The sequence below is a fragment of the Vicugna pacos genome, chromosome 2 (assembly GCF_048564905.1).
Source record: "Vicugna pacos chromosome 2, VicPac4, whole genome shotgun sequence".
Lineage (NCBI taxonomy): Eukaryota > Metazoa > Chordata > Mammalia > Artiodactyla > Camelidae > Vicugna > Vicugna pacos.
The window spans coordinates 118,461,183-118,474,090 of NC_132988.1; the positions used below are offsets into that span (position 1 = coordinate 118,461,183).

Here is a 12,908-nt window from a genome sequence, read left to right on the forward strand (position 1 = left end):
TACGCACGTGTGGGGGCAGGGCTGGACGGGGATCTCTGTACCCTGCTCTCGGTTGAACTGTGACCCCAAAACTGCTTTGAAAAAATTAACTCTATTAATGACAGAAAGAAACAGATGCAATTAATCTGAATAATAAGTTTTCTTTGACTTGGTATATCCAAAATATTATGTCAACATGTACCTGGTATAAAATTACAATGAGATAGTTTACACTCTTTTTTATCTACTGCATCTTTGAAATCAGTGTGTACCTGACACTTACAGGGTGTCTCCGTTCGAAGGAATTGCCACTATCCTGGGTGCTCAGCAGCCCCCTGTGGCCAGGGCGGGCTGTAATCCAGAGCAGGTCCAGATCTGTCTGGGGTTCTGGGGCCGTTCACCCCGTCCACCTCTTTAGCCTCTGGCCCTGCCCTCTCTCTCACAGCTCACTGTCATCCCTCCTGCTCCCAGCCGGACCTCAGACCTGGCTCAGTGCCCCCCAGGTCTGTCACGTCTTCATCCCCGGAGTCTAGGAATATGTCACCTCACAAGGAAAAGAGGGCTTTGCAGATGTGATGAAGATGAGGGTGGGGCAGTTATCCCGGATTAGCCAGGTGAGCCCTTTGCAGCCACAAGGGTCCTTCTAGGAGGCAGTCAGAGGAAGACCTGACGAAGGAGACGTGACAATGGCAGCAGAGATCAGAGGGATGCACTTTAGAGATGGAGGAGGGGCCACAAGCCAAGGAATGCAGGCAGCCTCTAGGAGCTGGAAAAGGCAAAGAAGTGGATTTTTCCCCTAAAGCTTCCAGAAGGTGCAGCGACCTTGATTTGAGCCCATAAGACCATCTTGGACTTTGACCCCCAAAACTGTATGATAATAAACAGGTCTTGTTTTAAGCGACAAAGTTTGTAGCAATTTGTTGTAGCAGCCACTGGAAACTCATACACCCCTCCTTGAAGTCTGCCCAGCCGGCATCAGCCTTCCTCTCCTCTGAGCCTGTCATCCACCGGGACCCCCAGGGATGGTGGGAGATGAAGAGGGCCTGCCCTGGGGGTGATGGAGGTGTTGGGGTGGAGCACAAGCAATTTAGGAGGAGGACTCAGCAAGATGGGGCATTGGATTAGCTGGGCCGTGGGACCGGGAGAGCTGACGATGGCCCCTGACTCAGAGCAGTCTGACGGCCCCCTAGAGTCTCCCAGCGTTCTCTGGACGCCTCCACTGGCATCACTGCTTACCTGGAACGATCTGTTTGCTCCTGTCTCACCAGCCAGCCTGTCATCCCATGGGACAGGCCAGCGTCTGTCTTGCTCACTATGGAATGAAGTGACCGGCACACAGTAGATACTCAATAGACATGTGTGACAGCAATGAATTTGAACAGAGAAATTGGAATTCCCAGTCCTAGTGTGAAACTTAAAGCACAAAAGAGCTGAACAAATGTTGAATGAAGGAGTGAATGAATGAACGAATGATGTCCTCCGTCTCTGGCAGGTGGCCTGGAACTTGGGGCTAATGGCTCCTGAGGGAATTGGATTTGCATTATCCTGCAGGGTGAGGAGTCCCTGACCGCTTGATAGCTGACGACGCAGTGGCAGGATTTTGCTTCAAACAGATCCCTCCTCCCCTTTCAAGAGAGGAGAAAGGAGGGCGACCTTGTCCTCAGGGCCTTTGCACCTGCTCCTCCCGCTACCTGGAATGCTGTATGAGTTCCTTGGGCGGCTGTGACCAAGTCCCACACAGGGGTCGGCTTTAGACAATGGAAGTCTGTTGTCCACAGTCTGGAGGCTGGAAGCCTGGGGTCCGGGTGTCAGCAGGGCCAGCTCCTTCTGGAGGCCCTAGGGGAGAATCTGTCCTTTTCCTCTCTCCTCGCTTCTGGTGGTGGCTGGCAATCTTGGGCATCCCCAGTCTGTCTCCATTGTCACGTGGCGTTCTCCCGGTGAGTCTAGGTGTCTGCCCAGGCCTCCTTTGTAGGACACCAGTCATTGAATTAGAGCCCATCCTACTCTGGTAGGACTTCGTCTTAACTTTATTACTCCTGCAAAGAACCTGTCTGCAAATCAAGGTCACATTCACGGGTTCTGGGTAGACAGGAATTTTAGGGAGACGTTACTTAACCCAGTGCAGGTGGCTTCCCCCAGCCAGGCACGTAGCAGTCTCTCCTCCGTCCTTTCCCACCTCAGCCCAGGCATCATCGTGTCTGAGTGGCCTCCACGCCGACTCTCCCTGAGACAGCAATCCCCCTGCGCCTCCACCCCCCATCTGTTCATTCTTCTTCCCAGCCCTGACGGCCTTTGACACAGTTACATTTTTGCTTATCTGTTTATTGCCTTCCTCCTCTGGCCCCATAGAATGGATGTTCCTGGGCAGAGGCCCCCCGTGCTCCTTGCTGCAGGCCCACACCAGCAGGTGCGTCTGAGTGAGCCGGTGTGAGCAGGCTGCTGCAGCCGCCCGCGGGGGAACACGGGGGAGGCTGGAGCTGGGGAGAGAGGCTGGGCAGGGCAGGTGGGTGTCAGGGATGGAGGGAAGGGGTGGCCTTCAGGGTGTCTGGGAGGCAGAATCAATCAGGGGGCTTGTCGGGTGGGCGGGATGGGGAGGGGACCCATGGGTGCCGAGGTTTTCATGCATCCAGCCGGTAAGCACAGCTCTGTTCTGTGGGGCTTCTGCAACTTCCTGGGTCTCTGGGTCGATCCTCTGCTAACAGGCTCTCTCCATCCCAAAGCAAATCAATTCTCTGAGGTTTTGAGAGTAAGTGTTTCCCTAATTTCACCTCGGGCAGTGGGGGAGCTGCTTTGTTCTTTCCTGCAGGCCCTCCCTGGGGAGGCCAGGGGCCCACAGAGGCCTGAAGGATCCAGTTCTAGGCCCCCTGGGGGAGGGCTGGCCGGGCTGGGGTTCCCTGGGAGTCAAGGGGCAGGGCTGCCCTCTGTCCTGGCCTGAGTCCTGTGAGGGACCTGACCTGTGGGGACATGGAGCCACTGCGAACAATCAACTCAGCCCATCTTCCCGGATCCTCGGTTTCACTTGAAGACTCCGGGAGGAAGTATACGCCTGTAGAAAGCACTGAGGGTGCATTACGGGATGGACTTAGAACACGGCCAGTGGTGCGTGGCGTGTGTGCTAAGCAGCTCTAGGCCTGCCCCAGGCCTGCAGGCCACACTGGGAGGGTCTGAGATGTCCAACCGGTGCAGCCCTCGGTGGGCCCAGAGAGGGGAAGGGGCTGCCAGGCCCCACAAAGTGCTGGGGTCTGAGGACCGGACTGCAGCTGGGAACGCCCGCCCCCCGCCCGGGAGCGCAGCTCCTGGAGCTCAGTCTGTTCTCAGCGGTGGCTAGACAGATGGACAGGCCCAAGGGCCAGTGCGGCCAGCCCCAGTCTCCGTGGGCTCCCACTCCTGTCCCTGCCCCCGCCTTGGGGTGACTTTCCTAGCCCGTTAGAAGACGAGGAAGCTCTGAGAGGGTCCTGAGACCACACGAAGGTCTCTGGAACTGCACACCCCTGGTTTAGGGGCGGGATTGGAAGTGCGGCCCGGGCCTGGGCATGCGTCCAGCTCTGCAGTCACTGCACGTTTTAACCAGATGCTAACAAGGGGTGCTGGTTTCAGGGTCGCCGGGACTTTAAGCTTCAACGGAATTAATTCCACATCCTGATGAATTGGTCGCTTCCAAACAGCAGATGTGAAATTGCCCTTAATGGCTTCTCCCCTGTGGCCGCTGTGGGCTGAGGTTAGAGCTGGGAGATCTCCTGCAGCCCTGGCGTTACAGGCGGGAAAGCGGGCCCTCCGGCAGGTGGGAGGGACTGGCCCAAGTCCCGCCGTCCAGAGGGTGCAGGCGCTCACCGCCCGGCACAGGGATTGGGGTCTGACTTCCAGCAGCGCCGGAGCTCCCGGCAGTCCTGTGGGCGCACGTGCTCAACATGGAGGCTGCGGCCCCCTGGAGGAGCTCAGGGTCCAGAGAGGGGAACGGACAAGTAGACAGGGCACTACGAGGGTCGGGGCAGCGGGGAACGCTCTGTAGAGCAAACAGGATGCCAGTTGTTTGTGGGATGGGCCAGGGCTCACATTCTACGTTGGCCACTTGTTAGCTGAGTGATTTCGGGCAGGAACCTAGCCCCTCTGAGCCTCTGCCTCGCCCTCTGGTCACCTGCCAGATGGACACAGTGATATAATCTGTCAGGGCTTTTCGTGGAATCAAACAGATGGGCGGACCTAGACGTGGCCGGCACACGTGAGACCCTTCATAACCCCTGAGGTACGGCAGAGTAAAGCTAACGTAAACTGTGGACAGGGCAGAGCACTCTGGGACGCTGACGGGGAGGTGGTGTGCTGGGAAGGCTGGCCCCACTCCCAGCTCCAGACCTGGGCAAGTCCTGGGCGTCCTGCAGGAGCCCCGGCCTCCTCCCGGGTCGCTGGGACATGCAGCCCCGGTGCGGGGGAAGAGGACTACACAGCGGGGTGCCCTGGGCACTGCACGCACACTGGTGCCCAGCCTGTGCTGGACACCATGCAGGCTTAATAAACCTGCACTTGGAGCCGCACGTGGCTAACAGCTGTCATCCTGTACCCTAGGTCTTCGGATTTTGGGACATCCTACACCAAGCTCACCCTCCAGCCCGGTGTCACCACCGTCATCGACAACTTCTACATCTGCCCTACCAACAAGAGAAAGGTACGTGCTGTGCTGGGCACCTCGCTCTGCACAGTGGAAGCCGCTACCCGCTTGCTCCTCTGGGAACACAGAGGGCGGCAGAGGCAGGGTATGATGTTTACCTTTCCCACCCTTCTCAGCTCCGCCTGGATCCAGTTTGATGAATGAGTTTTAAAGGAGCAGCTGGTCTGGGGAGAAAGCTAATCCTGGTGCCTCTATCTCCCCTCCTTGTGGCAGAATCCTTCCAGGCAGAGCAAGGGGAGAATCTATTTTTGGGTTGGAGTCCTTGGAAAGCAGTGATGAGCAGTCCTGATCTGCTGCAGCGTTTGTTTTGTTGTTGTTTTTTATTGTTTTTTGTTTGTTTGTTTGTTTTTTGCTGATTTGGCTTTGATCTGGCTTCGGTTTTTCATCTGAGATTTACTTTCTGTCCTCTTGGTCTAATTGTGTCCCCTGACTCTGCTCTCTGCCTGGCTGTGGAGCAGGGGACTTTGACGTTTCCAGGCTATTGCCACCCCCACCAGGTTCCGTGAGAAGGCCCTTTTGCAAACCCATGGTTGCCTCCTGGCCACCTCGGGACCCCAGAATGAGGTCAGAGGAAGGGCCCTGGGCAGCGCCATGCTACATACTTAACTCCATCCAGATCAGGTTCCTCCTGGGAAAGGGGATGTTGCCACATCTCACACAGAGAATCATGACATCGGGGACTGGAACCCAGAGCCTGGCACCTGCTCGCACAAAGCAGGGACCGATAGATGCTCTGACAGTTGATACAGGAAAAAATGGGGGAGGGGGGCGAGAGGATGGCCATGTCCCAGTCTCAGCTGAGTCCCTGGGACGCGCCCTGCGAGTGAGAGTCCTTGGCTTTGTGAAGGAAAGAATTCAAGAGTGAGCCACAGTTGAGTAAAAGTAGATTTATTTAGAGAGATGTACCCTCCATAGACAGAGTGTGGGCCTCTCGGAAGGCAAGAGAGTGAGGTGCGGCGTTGCTGGTTGTCATGTGCTGACACGTGAGAGGATTGTTCCAGCTACTTTGGGGAAGAGGCAGGATTCCCAGAAATTGGGCCACCGCCCTTTGACCTTCCATGGTCAGCCTCGGAACTGTCCTGGCGCCTGTGGGTGTGTCACTCACCAGGCTAGTACATTACAATACGTCTAATGTAGCTCAAGGTCCACCAGGGGTCAAATCTCCTGTCATCCTGGGCCTCCAGGTCTATTGGGAGTTGACTTTCCTGCCATCTTGGTGCTAATTGCTATGTCATTCCTTTAATCGCTGTGCCCTGCCCCTTTCCTTCCTTCCTGTCTCACGGTGACTTTAATGGAAAGGTTGGAGCAGCGCAGAGCCTGGGAAAACCTCTGTAGACTGACAAGCACCCAGAAAGGGAGTCGCCAACGCCAGACGGCTCGATGGGGAGGGCACTGGAGGGCTGGATGGTTACGCTGACACAGATTACTGGGCTCAGTGGAGTTGGTGTGCACGTGAACTTGGCAGGCTCTGCAGGGGCCAAGGCTGCATCGCCGAGTTAAATGAACATGAGGATTGATGTGCACTGCCGTTCACGGGGGGCTGTCCAGGCGGTCTTTGTGGCACTTTTTAATGGGATGTCAGCTCTCCAAAGCAAATCTTCCCGCACCCCTCCACCCTTTCCTTGACTTTTACTGCTGTAAAGAGCTTCCTGACGAACAGCCTTGACCCCCCTACCCCCACCATACCTACAGCACCCACATCCTCAGCCTCACCTGCTCCCTCAGCTGTCCTCACCCCATGTTGGGCTCTGTTCCAGAGATGGAACTGGAATCGAACCCTTGTTCTGCCATGAACTCTGCACCTTCCTTGAGGGCCCCCCTCCCTCTGAGCTACAGCAGTTTCTTCTTGAGGGGAGCAAGGCAAATGCCCAGGAAGCACCCCAGCCCAGGCTCAGGCACAGCTCTTCTTCACCAGCCAGGAGAGCAGAGTGAGCCGAGATTTGAACCCAGGTCTGCCAGATGCCGCAGCACCCTCTGTCATCCCCTGAGCTCCCCAGGCACCTTGCAGCAAAGTTCCAGGGAGCAGATGGGGTTCCCCACGTCTGTGCAAGCCCAGCCCAGCCCCACTTTGCTGGAGGTAAGAAGCCGGCAGCTCTAAAGATGGGGCCCTAACTGACCATGGCTGTGCTGTGTGATTCTAGTCAGATCCTATTTCTTCCTCAGGCTTCAGTTTCCCCATCCATAAGATGAAGAGGCTGAACTGGATTTCTCCAAAGCCCCTTCTAGCTCCAGCATTCTGGACACTGCTAGTCTCCTCTGGGCAGAAGAGCAGCAGCTGGGGACTGAGATACACGTGGGCGGAACCCAGACTCTGCTTGTCTTGTGTGTGTCTTGGCTCCTCCTCTGCAAGAGGTCAAGTTCCATGAGGTCTCTGAGCTCCATCTCAATGCTGAGCCCCATCCATTCAGCAGATGTGGGTCGAGGCCCTACTGTGCGCCAGGCTGCGTGCTTGGAGCTGGAGAGAGAGAGAACCCTTAAATCCAATCTTGTACATATCAGATGCAGATTAAGCACCTACTGTGTGCTGGGATCCTCTGCTGGGCACTGGGATGTGAAGGGAACTGGACAAACAAGTCAAACTTTCTTGAACCTTTGAGGTTCTGGGGGAGCCCTGGGAAACTGAACCTCTCCTGCTGCCTTTTGTGGGAGGAATAAGAAAAGGGGCCAAAGTTAGCCTCCAGCGGGAGAGGATTCATAGCTGAGTGAGTCTGATCTGGAAGAGATCGGGTCCCTTACTTGCAGGGGCACCCGTGTGAGCATGTGTGGAGGGTCTACCTCTCCAGCTACGGGTAATGGACAGGTTTTGCAGGAGGCTGTGAATGCTATTAGGAGTCCATTTAGCAACAATTACGGGCTAAGCAGCACTTTATAGCTTCTTAAGAGACCACTTTGCAGCCTGTCTTACAAAATGAATTCCCTTTTATTTTCGCCTCGCCTGTAGTATAATCAGAGTTTCCTGCCTTGCAGCCCACAGACAGGGCATTCCACTACTGTCATGGCGTGCCCCGGGACCCTGGGGGCCCTGATGATCCCCCAGCACCCTTTGTGTGCCTCCCACGCTGTCTGAAGTCCCAGTTCAGCTTTGGAGCAGCACATCTCTGACTTGACGACCAGAACACCGTGGCCTGGGGAGAGGGTGTGGTGGCATGGCCTGGGGGAGCTGGCTGGGACATGGAATTACTTTCAGGTGTCATGGTTTATATTAAAAATTAATGTGAATTTCCACTTTACTTCATGATATATCCGTGTTGGTTTGAATACTAAAATCACACACAGACACACACACATACACGCACATACACATTTTCAACAAAAAGTCTTTGTCAACCTGATGACCCAGGAGAATGCATCTGTTTTAAGCCTCAGGACCCCTTGGCCCAGCCACCAGCGTGAGCGCTCCCGGGCACAGGACTCCTAATTTAAGAAGCACAGGGTTAGAACAAAAGCCCCAGCAGTTCACCTATTCGTTCATTCTGCTCACTCACCCGAGATGTTTTGAGACACTGCCGTGTGCCAAGCACTCAGGGTGGAAAAATGAATCAGACCAAAATCCTGCCTCCGAGAAACTCAGTGTCGCAGAGGGCAGACCATCGCTGGGAAGAGGCCGCGCTGGTCGTGATGTAGAACGGCCTGAGATCCAAAGTCTCTTTACGTTGACGTATCAGGAACTGTGTTAGGAGCGTCGTGAACACTCTGTCTGATCCTTGCAACTCTCTGCAAGGTAAGGACTGGGGCACTGTCTCAAAGGCGAAGGGACCGTGGTCAGACAGGTCCAGGAGTTTCTCCACGGCCACACGCCATTGGCCAACCAAGTCAGGATTTGCACCCAGGCCCAGGCGACCTCTTCGCTGCTTCCCTTCCCACTGCCCGGTCCACCTTCGAGCAGTTCTGTTCTGAAACCAAACAGCCTGTTCTTAGGGTCACCAAGGCTCCCCCTCCAGTGGATGGAAACTAAGGGAAAGGGCACAGGCCTGGGAGCCGAGTTCAAGCCCCAGTGCCGCTGTTTAGCCAGGCTCTCCGGACCTCAGAGCCCTCACAAGGGAGGCGGGTGGTGCCGCCTCCAGCCCCTGCTGCCCCACCTGGTACAAGTGTGTCCTGTAGCCTGGAGAGGCTGGCTTGTTAATTATTCTGCAGTCTGTGCCAGGACTGCTTCCGCGGGACTCTCCCGGGGTAGGAAAGCACGGAAGTAAGCACCTTCTTCTAGGCTTTGTCTCTGGGTGTCTTTCCTGTTCCACGTGTGTAGAACAGCTGCTGGGCTCACCCTCTCTCTCCGTGCCTGCCTCTGTCTCTGTCTCTCTGCTCATTTCCCCGCTTTTTACCCTGTGAACCTGGTCTCCAATCCTGAGTTCCTTCTCTGGTGTGGGGGCCTCGCCCCGGTTGTGAAGCCCCGCCCCTGATAATGTAGAGGCCCCGCCCCCTCCTCTGTGGCTGTTCCCCTTTCTGGTGCGAAGCCCCGCCCCCATGTAGAGGCTCCTCCCCCTCTAGAGCTGCGGTCCCGCCTCTCTAGCATGGAGGCCACGCCCCTCCCCGTGGCAGAGCCCGCCCCCTCTAGTATGGAAGCCCCACCTCCTTCCCTGCTGTGGAGCCCGCGCCTCGCACCCCACCAGACCTCTTAGCGCAATCTCTGCCTCGTTTCCTCATTTTGGCCCCAGCAGTGCATGGTGGTGGTCCGCCCTCAGGAAGGAGCCCAGGTCAGCCCCGCCCACGGACATGGCCGCCCCAGGACCCCGTGTGCACTCAGAGAACTCCTAGGTGGGGGTAGCTCTGTCCTTCTGGTCCACGTGGAGAGCAGCAGCCCGGTGGCCGGCTTGCTGCCCCTGCGTCCTCTGGGATCCCCAGACGCTGCTTCCGGGAGCTTGGAAAGCCGGGATCTGCTCGTGTTTGAGGAGTGTTCCAGGCAGGAGGGAGCTCTTTTTGTTTGTTTCTCTTCTAGTTGAAATGCTTAGGTGACCTGTTGGCGTTTTGCTTTGAAATCTTCTCCCCAGTATTGACCAGCATCTCCCTTTTCTGGCCTAAGCCTCTGACCAAGAACGTGCCACGAGGAAGGGCCGAGGCACAGAGTGGGGGGAACCTGGCTTTGAGGGGGTTCGGATCCCAGTGTCTCACCCTCCTGGGTCTCTGAGGTGCAATTTGGGGATGAAATGAGGTGATGAAGGGTGTCACACAGCACCTGACCCCCAGGGCAGGATGCAGTGTCTGTGTTGTACAGCACCAGGGGACTGCCCCCCGACCCTGAGCCATCCCAGTGCACGGACATGCGGACACAGCGCCTGGCACGGGGCAGGCACTGTGAGAGGGCCGACCCGCCGCCGCTGTGTGTGTTTGTCAGCACGTGCCGTCAGGCGTGAGCCTGGACCCCTGCTCCATCCTCCCATCACCCTGGGAGGACCTCCATCTCCCTGTTGTTGGGAAATGAGCTTGAGATGCACACTGAACTTCAGGGTGCCCACACCTGGTCTGGGCTGCTGCAGAGCTGGCCACACCTGCATCTGGCCTCCTGTGGCACAGGGCAGTGGGTGCCCTGGTGTGGTGCCCTCGTACACAGTGCTCACATTCAGGACACCTTGCTGGACCCTGGGACCTGGGCCTGGATGGAGGCTGCCACCTGCACATGAAACCCCTTGCGGAGCAACCAGACGCACCCTCTTGGTGTGTGCTCCACTGATGTGAGGGAGGCTGGGCGCCCACAGCATCGGTTCTCGGTGACCAGAACCCGAGGTGTCCAGGTCTTGCTGATTTTCATTTCTGCTATAGATTTTTGTTTTACTACCAAGGAACATTCTGGCGCCCTGTGCAGCACGCTTGCGAATTGAGGTCATGCTTGGATGATACTCTCCAGGCAAGATGCATGCAGACCGCTGGTGGGGGTACCCAGGCTTGAGGGGTCCGAGGGATGAGATTGGATGTGCTGGTTTGCTCATCTTTTAAGAAAGTTCTTTTGCTGCAGTGGCGAGACTGGAGTGGACTAAAGGAGAGTCCATTCTTCATCCATCCATCTACCCATTCACCCATCCACCCATGCATTCATTCAGCCATCTGATGGGCATCCATGTGGCTCCAACACCTGTGGGGTCCAGGTGAGCACTGCTGAGCTTGAACCTGTGTGGGCAGGGACACAGAGCAGGGGCATGGTCAGGAGAGATTTTGTGATTAGATGATGCTCCTAGCCTGTTGGCATGAGGAGTGGGTGAATGCAGGTGCTGTTTCCTGAGATGAGGGAGCCTTGAAGAGATGGCAGACCTTAGTGGGAGCATGAAGAGCCCAGGAAGGGACACACTGTGTGCATTGGCTTGGGGCATGCAGAAGTAGTGCCCAGGGGACCCTCAGGGTGGCCAGGCCTGAGCAGGAGACAGAGGTCAGGGCTGGCGGTGTGGAGGAGCCGTGTGTGCCCGCTGCTGCTCTGATTCCATGAGGTGGGCTCCCAGGGGCTCTCCTTAGCCTGGACAGGCCTCCGGAGTTCTCTGCTCAGCCTTGGCTGACAAGAGGAGGCAGACGGAGTTGGGTGTCGGTCCCCAGCTCCCCAGCTCTTTGAGAACAAAGCCAGGGCTCCTGGAGGCCCCCTGCCATCCCCAGACCTCACCCCCCTTCCCCTGGCTCAGTGCTCAGGGCGGGGCCAGGTCCCCAGGTCAGTTACAAGGGTGGGAGCCCCTGCCTGGTGGGGAGACCAGCCAGGAGCGGGGGCCTGTGGAGGCTGGGAAGCCGACCTTGTGCTAAATGGGCCTTCACTTCCAATCGGCGATGTTCTCTGTTTCCCCGGGGAGCCAGGCAGCCTCTCCTGTCCAGGAGAAAAATGGCTCAATTGGGGCTATCGGTGGACAGAGCTGTCATCTCAGAAACAGAGTGAGCCCCTTGAAACATCAGCTGATGTGCGAAAACGACTGCCCCTCAGCGCCCCTAGGTTGCTGCGGGAGAGACGGGAGGAGGAGAGAAGCCCTGCTTCCACGGAAGCGCGTCCTCGGGCTCTGGCCTCTGCCCCTGGGAAAACACGAGGGAAAGGGACGCTGGGCTTAGCCCCTCCTCTGCGGTGGTGCAGATTCTCACACCCCGAAGTCCACGACCGAAAAGTCAACTAGAACGTGAAAAAGGCCACTCTGGGCATCCTGGGGGGCTGCCCACCCGTGTGTCAGGGAGTCCACCCTCTTCTGCAGGGCCCCAGGGGCCACTGGCCACACCTACTTGCCCCACTCGGTGCTCTCCATGTGCGCAGTGTCAGTCCATGGGCAGGAGGCGGGTGGAGGGAGCGGGAGAGAGGCTGCCCTGGGGCCGGGACCGGAGAGCCACAGGAAGTCGCCCGAGGGCACAGCAGCGTCCCCAGGGCGGCGGTTACAGGCAGAGACAGACACTCCTGGAGCGAGGGGCTGGGCGGTAGTGGGACTTGGACGTGTATCTCCGGGGCCCACCTGTGGCCCACTCCATCACTCTGCGGGCTCTGGGGAGCCCTGGTTTTGCCAGCACCTGTCCAGACTCACCTGATTCATAAATCAAAGCCTTTGACTGGCTCTGTCTTCAGGATAAACCTGGTGCACCTCCTCCGCCCAGAACCACCTCTGCCCCATCATAGAGACCCGGGGTGGCGGGCGAGCACCATTTAGCAGAGCTCAGACACCTTGAGGGGCCTGGGCTTGGGAGAGCTCCTTCCTCTTCACGTGTGGACCCCCAACCCATCCCATTGTGGCCCCGTCTCCATAGTGAACGTGGCCTCCGTTGTGGTGATGGAAGCCCTGGCTGGCTGATACGCAGTACATAATGAATGGTGCTCTGCTCTGGGCCGTAGAGGAGGCAATGGGTTTATTTCCCTCGTCCCTGAGGGCTGCCAAGGGGACCCACGCGTGCAGGGTGACCATGCCGTGTGGCACGGTCAGCAGCTGTGTCCAGTGCAGCCAGTGATGGAGGGGACATTGCCTCCAGGTCGAAGATGCTGACATGGGCCTCCCATCCTGGTTTTCCACGTCACCCCTGCTCATCGTCCCCTTTAAGTAAGAATCAGGGCTTCAGAAAACTGCTTCTGGCAGGCTGTTGGCTGCAGCCTGAATTTCATCCCTTTTCCCTTCTGACACGAGTGATTAGAGAATAGTGGCAGAGGATGTGCCATCCTTGTGCAGAGGGGGCTCTTACTAAGCTTGAAGGACCCCAGCCTGGGAAAGACAGCTTAAATCTGAAAGTGATGTCCGCAGTGGGGGAGGCCGGATCTCTGAGGGGCCCTGATGGGCCGAGAGCATCTCCAGCCTCTGCCATGTTTTTTTTTTTTTTTTTTTTTGCATCAGGA

The 12,908-nt window shown here is 57.1% G+C and overlaps 1 protein-coding gene across 3 annotated transcripts in view; it reads left to right on the forward strand.

Moving 5' to 3' along the window:
- The window catches only part of SORCS2 (sortilin related VPS10 domain containing receptor 2), a 446,054-nt gene that overhangs the window by 268,494 nt on the left and 164,652 nt on the right, over nt 1-12,908 (forward strand). For all 3 annotated transcript variants that reach the window (XR_012062875.1, XM_072946632.1, XM_072946641.1), the window contains exon 3: nt 4,540-4,639. Coding sequence is in view for 2 of the 3 variants with exons in the window: in XM_072946632.1 (XP_072802733.1) it covers nt 4,540-4,639 (100 nt within the window). In the remaining variant the exon portion in view is untranslated. The remainder of the gene's footprint in view (nt 1-4,539; nt 4,640-12,908) is intronic.